General features: G+C 24.0%; 1 protein-coding gene across 2 annotated transcripts in view; it reads left to right on the forward strand.

Moving 5' to 3' along the window:
- Positions 1-772: 772 nt before the first annotated feature.
- Positions 773-12,331, forward strand: part of cep170aa (centrosomal protein 170Aa) — a 49,287-nt gene continuing 37,728 nt past the window's right edge. For both annotated transcript variants that reach the window (XM_087802870.1, XM_087802871.1), the window contains exons 1-3: positions 773-829; positions 5,447-5,502; positions 5,731-5,854. In XM_087802870.1, coding sequence (XP_087658996.1) covers positions 5,750-5,854 — 105 coding nt within the window. In that variant the 5' untranslated portion in view covers positions 773-829; positions 5,447-5,502; positions 5,731-5,749. The remainder of the gene's footprint in view (positions 830-5,446; positions 5,503-5,730; positions 5,855-12,331) is intronic.

Below are 12,331 nucleotides of genomic sequence, written 5' to 3' on the forward strand. Positions count from 1 at the left end.
GAGTGAGGAGGAGGTGGAGGAGGTGGGAGAGAGGAGGAGGTGGAGGAGGTGGGAGAGAGGAGGAGGAGGTGGGAGAGAGGAGGAGGAGGTGGGAGTGAGGAGGAGGTGGAGGAGGTGGGAGAGAGGAGGAGGTGGAGGAGGTGGGAGAGAGGAGGAGGAGGTGGGAGAGAGGAGGAGGAGATGGGAGTGAGGAGGAGGTGGAGGAGGTGGGAGAGAGGAGGAGGTGGAGGATGTGGTATTTTTATTTTTATTTTTATTTTTATTTTTATTTTTATTTTTATTTTTATTTTTATTTTTATTTTTATTTTTATTTTTATTTTTATTTTTATTCTTATTTATTCTTTTTTTTATTTTTTATTTTATTTTTTCATTTTAATTTTATTTTATTTTATTTTATTTTATTTTATTTTATTTTATTTTATTTTATTTTATTTTATTTTTTATTTGACTTTATTTTATTCTGTTAATAGTGCTAATTTTCTAATACTGTAAATAATTTGTATATTTTAAGATCGTTTTATTTTATTTTATTTTATAATCTCTTTTACTATTTCTTTTTTTCCTGCACTTTGCAAAGTGCAGTGTTTTTCTATTTCTATTTCACTTTACTATCATACTAGTGCAGGAGTGTCACGCTCTGTCTGGTGCTTTTATTTTGACGGTTTGTACAGGAAGTGGTTGTATCCATCGCTGGGTGTAGCGGAACAGGAGGACGAGGAGGAGAAGAGGAGGAAGAGGAGGAGGAAGAGGAGGAGGAGGAGGAGGACGACCCTCCAGAAGGAACTGCAGCAGGGCTGGGCTCCTCTCACTCACACCAGCGGACATTGTGGTGAGAAAAACCTTCTTTTCTTTCAGAAACGTTTCCGGTTTTGGTTTTTCCGCAGAAGTTGAATCAAAGCGTTTGTTTCTCATCTTTTCATCCTTTAGCAGCTTTTGAACGATTTATCCTCATTTGACTGTTTTCTGAACATGTTGAGATGCTTTGTGTTGAGATTTGACACGATGTTGTTATTGTGTTGTTACACTGAGCTTCAACAAACACACAATAATCCACAAAACCTGCGTTTATTCCGTTAGTTTTCTTTTTTCATCACTTTCCATCCTTCATGCTAGCATGAGTGTGTAGACACACACACACACACACACACACACACACACACACACACACACACACACACACACACACACGGATGGATCTTTGTGTTCATCACACACACTCTTGTGAGTCCACGTCACTCCTGGTGTGTGTAGTAAACACGAGGTTAAACGTCGTTTGTGTCGATCCTGCTCCATTGTGTTGTTCCCTGGTGTGTGTAGCGCTCTTTGTGTGAGTCCGTTGTCATCACTTGAAGCTGATGTGAGGTTTTATTCAAACACACAACAGTGAAGGTTTGAAGGAACAAATAATGTGACATTAATGGAAACAAAGATTATTTTACCATAAAAACGTGTATTTTGAAGGAAACATGTTGAGTTTAACTTGATTATGTTTCAGTCTTTGGATACATTCATGGTTATACACCTTATATATGTAGTGATGCTATATATATATATATATATATATATATATATATATATATATTGTCCACGTTTTTCCTCAATACTTTCATAAATTCCTCTGAATTTGTTTTGTATTTTAAAAGTTCTCAAAGTACTTTTTCAGTTCTTGTTACATGTGGTTGAATATGAATACAATGGGGTCATATTGACCCACTTCAGACAATAACATTGAAGGATCGTTGATTCCAAAACAAATAATAATAAAAGTAAAAAAGTCATTCCTGACCTAAACATTAATTTATTCAGAATTAAAGGTTTCAAACATATATATACTGTATATATATATGTTTTTATATGTTTATATATGTTTTTATATGTGTATATATGTTTATATATGTTTATATATGTTTATATATGTTTTTTATATGTTTATATATGTTTATATATGTTTTTATATGTTTATATATGTTTATATATGTTTTTATATGTTTATATATGTTTTTATATGTGTATATATGTTTATATATGTTTATATATGTTTATATATGTTTTTATATGTTTATATATGTTTATATATGTTTATATATGTTTATATATGTTTTTATATGTTTATATATGTTTTTATATGTTTATATATGTTTATATATGTTTATATATGTTTTTATATGTTTATATATGTTTTTATATGTTTATATATGTTTTTATATGTGTATATATGTTTATATATGTTTATATATGTTTTTATATGTTTATATATGTTTATATATGTGTATATATGTTTTTATATGTTTATATATGTTTATATATGTTTATATATGTTTTTATATGTTTATATATGTTTATATATGTTTTTATATGTTTATATATGTTTATATATGTTTTTATATGTTTATATATGTTTTTATATGTTTATTTATGTGTATATGTTTATATATGTTTAAATATGTTTATATATGTTTATATATGTTTTTATATGTGTATATATGTTTATATATGTTTATATATGCTTTTATATGTTTATATATGTTTTTATATGTTTATATATGTTTTTATATGTGTATATATGTTTAAATATGTTTATATATGTTTATATATGCTTTTATATGTTTATATATGTTTTTATATGTTTATATATGTTTATATATGTTTTTACATGTGTATATATGTTTAAATATGTTTATATATGTTTATATATGTTTTTATATGTTTATACATGTTTTTATATGTGTATATATGTTTATATATGTTTTTATATGTTTATATATGTTTATATATGTTGTGATGTGTTTATATTTAATGTTTGTGTTTATATTTAATGTTAGTGTTTATATTTATTGTTGATGTTATATTTAATGTTAGTGTTTATATTTATTGTTGATGTTATATTTAATGTTAGTGTTTATATTTATTGTTGATGTTATATTTATTGTTGATGTTATATTTAATGTTAGTGTTTATATTTAATGTTTGTGTTTATATTTAATGTTAGTGTTTATATTTAATGTTTCTGTTTATATTTAATGTTTGTGTTTATATTTAATGTTAGTGTTTATATTTAATGTTTGTGTTTATATTTAATGTTAGTGTTTATATTTAATGTTTCTGTTTATATTTAATGTTTGTGTTTATATTTAATGTTAGTGTTTATATTTATTGTTTGTGTTTATATTTAATGTTTGTGTTTATATTTAATGTTAGTGTTTATATTTAATGTTTCTGTTTATATTTAATGTTTGTGTTTATATTTAATGTTAGTGTTTATATTTAATGTTAGTGTTTATATTTATTGTTAGTGTTTATATTTAATGTTTGTGTTTATATTTAATGTTTGTGTTTATATTTAATGTTAGTGTTTATATTTATTGTTGGTGTTTATATTTAATGTGTGTGTTTATATTTAATGTTATTGTTTATATTTAATGTTAGTGTTTATATTTAATGTTAGTGTTTATATTTATTGTTTGTGTTTATATTTAATGTTAGTGTTTATATTTAATGTTAGTGTTTATATTTATTGTTGGTGTTTATATTTAATGTGTGTGTTTATATTTAATGTTTGTGTTTATATTTAATGTTAGTGTTTATATTTATTGTTGGTGTTTATATTTAATGTGTGTGTTTATATTTAATGTTTGTGTTTATATTTAATGTTAGTGTTTATATTTAATGTTAGTGTTTATATTTAATGTTAGTGTTTATATTTATTGTTTGTGTTTATATTTAATGTTAGTGTTTATATTTAATGTTAGTGTTTATATTTAATGTTAGTGTTTATATTTATTGTTGGTGTTTATATTTAATGTGTGTGTTTATATTTAATGTTTGTGTTTATATTTAATGTTAGTGTTTATATTTAATGTTAGTGTTTATATATAATGTTAGTGTTTATATTTATTGTTTGTGTTTATATTTAATGTTAGTGTTTATATTTATTGTTGGTGTTTATATTTAATGTTTGTGTTTATATTTATTGTTGGTGTTTATATTTAATGTTAGTGTTTATATTTAATGTTAGTGTTTATATTTATTGTTTGTGTTTATATTTAATGTTAGTGTTTATATTTAATGTTAGTGTTTATATTTAATGTTAGTGTTTATATTTATTGTTGGTGTTTATATTTAATGTGTGTGTTTATATTTAATGTTTGTGTTTATATTTAATGTTAGTGTTTATATTTAATGTTAGTGTTTATATTTAATGTTAGTGTTTATATTTATTGTTTGTGTTTATATTTAATGTTAGTGTTTATATTAATTGTTGGTGTTTATATTTAATGTTAGTGTTTATATTTATTGTTGGTGTTTATATTTAATGTTAGTGTTTATATTTATTGTTAGTGTTTATATTTATTGTTGGTGTTTATATTTAATGTTAGTGTTTATATTTATTGTTAGTGTTTATATTTATTGTTGGTGTTTATATTTAATGTTAGTGTTTATATTTATTGTTTGTGTTTATATTTAATGTTAGTGTTTATATTTAATGTTAGTGTTTATATTTAATGTTTGTGTTTATATTTATTGTTGGTGTTTATATTTAATGTGTGTGTTTATATTTAATGTTTGTGTTTATATTTAATGTTAGTGTTTATATTTAATGTTAGTGTTTATATTTAATGTTAGTGTTTATATTTATTGTTTGTGTTTATATTTAATGTTAGTGTTTATATTTATTGTTGGTGTTTATATTTAATGTTTGTGTTTATATTTATTGTTGGTGTTTATATTTAATGTTAGTGTTTATATTTAATGTTAGTGTTTATATTTAATGTTTGTGTTTATATTTAATGTTAGTGTTTATATTTAATGTTAGTGTTTATATTTAATGTTAGTGTTTATATTTATTGTTTGTGTTTATATTTAATGTTAGTGTTTATATTTATTGTTGGTGTTTATATTTAATGTTAGTGTTTATATTTATTGTTGGTGTTTATATTTAATGTTAGTGTTTATATTTATTGTTAGTGTTTATATTTATTGTTGGTGTTTATATTTAATGTTAGTGTTTATATTTATTGTTTGTGTTTATATTTAATGTTAGTGTTTATATTTAATGTTAGTGTTTATATTTAATGTTTGTGTTTATATTTATTGTTTGTGTTTATATTTATTGTTGGTGTTTATATTTATTGTTGGTGTTTATATTTATTGTTGGTGTTTATATGTAATGTGTTGAAAAAAGGATTCACTGACGACATGTTTGACTTATTTTCTGGTAAGTTCTGCTTGACCTGGTTTTCTGCTCATGTGAGGAGAAACGAGTCAACGGCCAACATTCCGACGTCACTTCCTGTCCAACATCTGGCAGCGATCAGCAGCCGCAGCACAGCTTCTGATTGGCTGCTGGAACACGAACACAACACAAGACACTTTTGAATGTTTTCTTCATCACTTCTGACGAACGTTTGTGTTACATTCAGTTAATGTAATGATTGTGTGTCTGCAGGACGATGGCCTAGTTGTGTACGTCTGTCACACCCTCAGCAGCTCCTCAGACCTCAGGTGCGAACACACAACAAATACACACAAATGATACACACAACTAATACACACGAACTGAACTGAAATACACACAAATGATACATTAATCAAATGCACACAATACATTGACACCATTAATACATTCACTAAATATAGACACAATAAACAGTTTGTGTGTTTATATTTGATTTGGTGTCAGATGTCAATCATCATCACGATATTTCAGAGTTGTTGTTGTTGGTCCTGCAGGTGTGAGTCTCTCGCAGACATGAGTGTAACTTCCTGGTTCCTGGTGAGCAGCGGCGGAACTCGTCACCGACTCCCTCGAGAGATGATCTTTGTAGGACGAGATGATTGTGAGCTCATGCTGCAGGTGAGTCTGTCACATGACCAACATGACTGTCACATGACCAACATGACTGTCACATGACCAACATGACTGACACATGACTGACACATGACTGTCACATGACCAACATGACTGACACAAGACTGTCACATGACCAACATGACTGTCAAATGACTCTCACATGACTCTCACATCACTGTCAAATGACCAACATGACTGTCACATGACCAACATGACTGACACAAGACTGTCACATGACCAACATGACTGTCACATGACTCTCACATCACTGTCAAATGACCAACATGACTGTCACATGACTGTCACATGACTGTCACATGACTGTCACATGACTGTCACATGACTGTCACAGTCACATGACTGTCACAGTCACATGACTGTCACATGACTGTCACATGACTGTCACATGACTTTCACATGACTGTCACATGACTGTCACATGACTGTCACATGACTGTCACATGACTGTCACATGACTGTCACATGACTGTCACGTGACTGTCACATGACCAACATGACTGTCACATGACTGTCACATGACTGTCACATGACTGTCACATGACTGTCACATGACTGTCACATGACCAACATGACTGTCACATGACTGTCACATGACTGTCACATGACTGTCACGTGACTGTCACATGACTGTCACATGACTGTCACATGACTGTCACATGACTGTCACATGACTGTCACATGACTGTCACATTACTGTCACATGACCAACATGACTGTCACATGACTGTCACATGACTGTCACATTACTGTCACATGACCAACATGACTGTCACATGACTGTCACATGACTGACACATTACTGTCACATGACCAACATGACTGTCACATGACCAACATGACTGTCACATGACCAACATGACTGTCACATGACCAACATGACTGTCACATGACCATCACATGACTGACACATTACTGTCACATGACCAACATGACTGTCACATGACTGTCACATTACTGTCACATGACCAACATGACTGTCACATGACTGTCACATGACTGTCACATTACTGTCACATGACCAACATGACTGTCACATGACTGTCACATGACTGTCACATGACTGACACATTACTGTCACATGACCAACATGACTGTCACATGACTGTCACATGACCAACATGACTGTCACATGACCAACATGACCATCACATGACTGACACATTACTGTCACATGACCATCACATGACTGTCACATGACTGTCACATGACCAACATGACTGTCACATGACCAACATGACCATCACATGACTGACACATTACTGTCACATGACCATCACATGACTGTCACATGACCGTAACATGACCAACATGACCATCACATGACTGACACATGACTGTTATATGACCTACATCATTATGATGAAATACAGATATTCTTCAGACTTATACAATAGTAATAACAATAATAACAAATAATAACAAAATAGTAATAACAGTATGAGTCTGTGTGTGTGTGTGTGTGTGTGTTCTTATTGTGTGGGTGTTTGCATGAGTGTGTGTGTCTGTGTGTGTCTGTGTGTGCATGCAGCTCTCAAGTTCTTATGTGAGTCTCTTGTGACATCAACACAACATTATTCTACACACTCAGGTTCATGTTGTGTTTCTTAAGCTTGAACACAATTCAAGTTTAAATCATTATCTTTATATTGTAGAATCAATTCATGTCATTATTAGATTAGAAGATATTTGAGCATCTTTCTGGTTTCATGTATAAAAACTTAATCAGATTTATTTATAGTTATTTTGACTCGTGTTTGTTGAGTGTTGTTGTTGTTCACGCTTGTTTGTCACATGACTTGTCCTGAGTCACATGACATAAAGAACTGCTGGAGTCAACAATAAAATTAAACCAACAGTAGAAACACTACATTAGCTACATTAGCTACATTAGCAACATTGGCTACATTAGCAACATTGGCTACATTAGCAACATTAGCTACATTAGCAACATTGGCTACATTAGCTACATTAGCTACATTAGCAACATTAGCTACATTAACAACATTGGCTACATTAGCTACATTAGCTACATTAGCAACATTAGCTACATTAGCTACATTAGCAACATTAGCTACATTAGCAACATTAGCTACATTAGCAACATTGGCTACATTAGCTACATTAGCAACATTGGCTACATTAGCTACATTAGCAACATTGGCTACATTAGCTACATTAGCAACATTAGCTACATTAGCAACATTAGCTACATTAGCAACATTCTCAGTGTTTCTGAAACATGTGATGAAATCTGTTAATGTTGTTACAAGAGCAAGAAAGTAGAAAGAAAAAAAGAGAGAAATTCTTACGTTTATCACAAAACCATCGAGATCATCGTGTCGACATTATTATGAAGTCTTCCTTGAATGATTTACAATTTAACTTTAATAACATGTTAATAATAATTTAACTTTAATAACATGTTAATAATAATGTAACTTTAATAACATGTTAATAACAATTTAACTTTAATAACATGTTCATAATAATTTAACTTTAATAACATGTTAATAATAATGTAACTTTAATAACATGTTAATAATAATTTAACTTTAATAACATGTTAATAATAATGTAACTTTATAACATGTTCATAATAATGTAACTTTAATAACATGTTAATAATAATGTAACTTTATAACATGTTCATAATAATGTAACTTTAATAACATGTTAATAATAATGTAACTTTATAACATGTTCATAATAATGTAACTTTAATAACATGTTAATAATAATGTAACTTTATAACATGTTCATAATAATTTAACTTTAATAACATGTTAATAATAATGTAACTTTATAACATGTTCATAATAATGTAACTTTAATAACATGTTAATAATAATGTAACTTTATAACATGTTAATAATAATTTAACTTTAATAACATGTTAATAATTAATTTAAGTTTAATAACATGTTAATAATAATTTAACTTTAATAACATGTTAATAATTAATTTAAGTTTAATAACATGTTAATAATAATGTAACTTTATAACATGTTAATAATAATTTAACTTTAATAACATGTTAATAATTAATTTAACTTTAATAACATGTTAATAATAATTTCACTTTAATAACATGTTAATAATAATTTAACTTTAATAACATGTTTATAATTAATTTAACTTTAATAACATGTTAATAATAATTTCACTTTAATAACATGTTAATAATAATGTAACTTTAATAACATGTTAATAATAATGTAACTTTATAACATGTTAATAATAATTTAACTTTAATAACATGTTAATAATTAATTTAAGTTTAATAACATGTTAATAATAATTTAACTTTAATAACATGTTAATAATAATGTAACTTTAATAACATGTTAATAACAATTTAACTTTAATAACATGTTCATAATAATTTAACTTTAATAACATGTTAATAATAATGTAACTTTAATAACATGTTAATAATAATTTAACTTTAATAACATGTTAATAATAATGTAACTTTATAACATGTTCATAATAATGTAACTTTAATAACATGTTAATAATAATGTAACTTTAATAACATGTTAATAACAATTTAACTTTAATAACATGTTAATAATAATGTAACTTTATAACATGTTCATAATAATGTAACTTTAATAACATGTTAATAATAATGTAACTTTATAACATGTTCATAATAATGTAACTTTAATAACATGTTAATAATAATGTAACTTTAATAACATGTTAATAATAATTTAACTTTAATAACATGTTAATAATTAATTTAAGTTTAATAACATGTTAATAATAATTTAACTTTAATAACATGTTAATAATTAATTTAAGTTTAATAACATGTTAATAATAATGTAACTTTATAACATGTTAATAATAATTTAACTTTAATAACATGTTAATAATTAATTTAACTTTAATAACATGTTAATAATAATTTCACTTTAATAACATGTTAATAATAATTTAACTTTAATAACATGTTTATAATTAATTTAACTTTAATAACATGTTAATAATAATTTAACTTTAATAACATGTTAATAATAATTTCACTTTAATAACATGTTAATAATAATGTAACTTTATAACATGTTAATAATAATTTAACTTTAATAACATGTTAATAATTAATTTAAGTTTAATAACATGTTAATAATAATTTAACTTTAATAACATGTTAATAATTAATTTAACTTTAATAACATGTTAATAATAATGTAACTTTAATAACATGTTAATAATAATGTAACTTTAATAACATGTTAATAATTAATTTAAGTTTAATAACATGTTAATAATAATGTAACTTTAATAACATGTTAATAATTAATTTAAGTTTAATAACATGTTAATAATAATGTAACTTTAATAACATGTTAATAATTAATTTAAGTTTAATAACATGTTAATAATAATTTAACTTTAATAACATGTTAATAATTAATTTAAGTTTAATAACATGTTAATAATAATTTAACTTTAATAACATGTTAATAATTAATTTAAGTTTAATAACATGTTAATAATAATGTAACTTTAATAACATGTTCATAATAATGTAACTTTAATAACATGTTAATAAAAATGTAACTTTAATAACATGTTAATAATAATGTAACTTTAATAACATGTTCATAATAATGTAACTTTAATAACATGTTAATAATAATGTAACTTTAATAACATATTAATAATAATGTAACTTAAATAACATGTTAATAAAAATGTAACTTTAATAACATGTTCATAATAATGTAACTTTAATAACATGTTAATAAAAATGTAACTTTAATAACATGTTAATAATAATGTAACTTTAATAACATGTTCATAATAATGTAACTTTAATAACATGTTAATAAAAATGTAACTTTAATAATATATTAATAAAAATGTAACTTTAATAATATATTAATAAAAATGTAACTTTAATAACATGTTAATAATAATGTAACTTTAATAACATATTAATAAAAATGTAACTTTAATAACATGTTAATAAAAATGTAACTTTAATAACATGTTAATAATAATGTAACTTTAATAACATATTAATAAAAATGTAACTTTAATAACATGTTAATAATAATGTAACTTTAATAACATGTTCATAATAATGTAACTTTAATAACATATTAATAAAAATGTAACTTTAATAACATATTAATAAAAATGTAACTTTAATAACATGTTAATAATAATGTAACTTTAATAACATGTTAATAATAATTAAACTTTAATAACATGTTAATAATAATGTAACTTTAATAACATGTTAATAAAAATGTAACTTTAATAACATGTTAATAATAATGTAACTTTAATAACATGTTCATAATAATGTAACTTTAATAACATGTTAATAATAATGTAACTTTAATAACATATTAATAATAATGTAACTTTAATAACATGTTAATAAAAATGTAACTTTAATAACATGTTCATAATAATGTAACTTTAATAACATGTTAATAAAAATGTAACTTTAATAACATGTTAATAATAATGTAACTTTAATAACATGTTCATAATAATGTAACTTTAATAACATGTTAATAAAAATGTAACTTTAATAATATATTAATAAAAATGTAACTTTAATAACATATTAATAAAAATTTAACTTTAATAATATATTAATAAAAATTTAACTTTAATAACATGTTCATAATAATGTAACTTTAATAACATGTTCATAATAATGTAACTTTAATAACATATTAATAAAAATGTAACTTTAATAACATGTTAATAATAATGTAACTTTAATAACATATTAATAAAAATGTAACTTTAATAACATGTTAATAATAATGTAACTTTAATAACATGTTAATAATAATGTAACTTTAATAACATATTAATAAAAATGTAACTTTAATAACATGTTAATAATAATTAAACTTTAATAACATGTTAATAATAATTAAACTTTAATAACATGTTAATAATAATGTTACTTTAATAACATGTTAATAATAATTAAACTTTAATAACATGTTAATAATAATTAAACTTTAATAACATGTTAATAATAATGTTACTTTAATAACATGTTAATAATAATGTAACTTTAATAACATGTTAATAAAAATGTAACTTTAATAACATGTTAATAATAATGTAACTTTAATAACATATTAATAAAAATGTAACTTTAATAACATGTTAATAATAATGTAACTTTAATAACATATTAATAAAAATGTAACTTTAATAACATGTTAATAATAATGTTACTTTAATAACATGTTAATAATAATGTAACTTTAATAACATATTAATAAAAATGTAACTTTAATAACATGTTAATAATAATGTTACTTTAATAACATATTAATAATAATGTAACTTTAATAACATGTTAATAATAATTAAACTTTAATAAAATGTTTAAAGTAAAGGGAGAAATAAAAAAGGAGAAAATACGGAAAGTAAAACAAAACATGAAGACGATTTAAAAGCTTTTAACATTTT

Source organism: Callionymus lyra, chromosome 11 (genome assembly GCF_982586985.1).
Source record: "Callionymus lyra chromosome 11, fCalLyr1.hap1.1, whole genome shotgun sequence".
Taxonomy (NCBI): domain Eukaryota; kingdom Metazoa; phylum Chordata; class Actinopteri; order Syngnathiformes; family Callionymidae; genus Callionymus; species Callionymus lyra.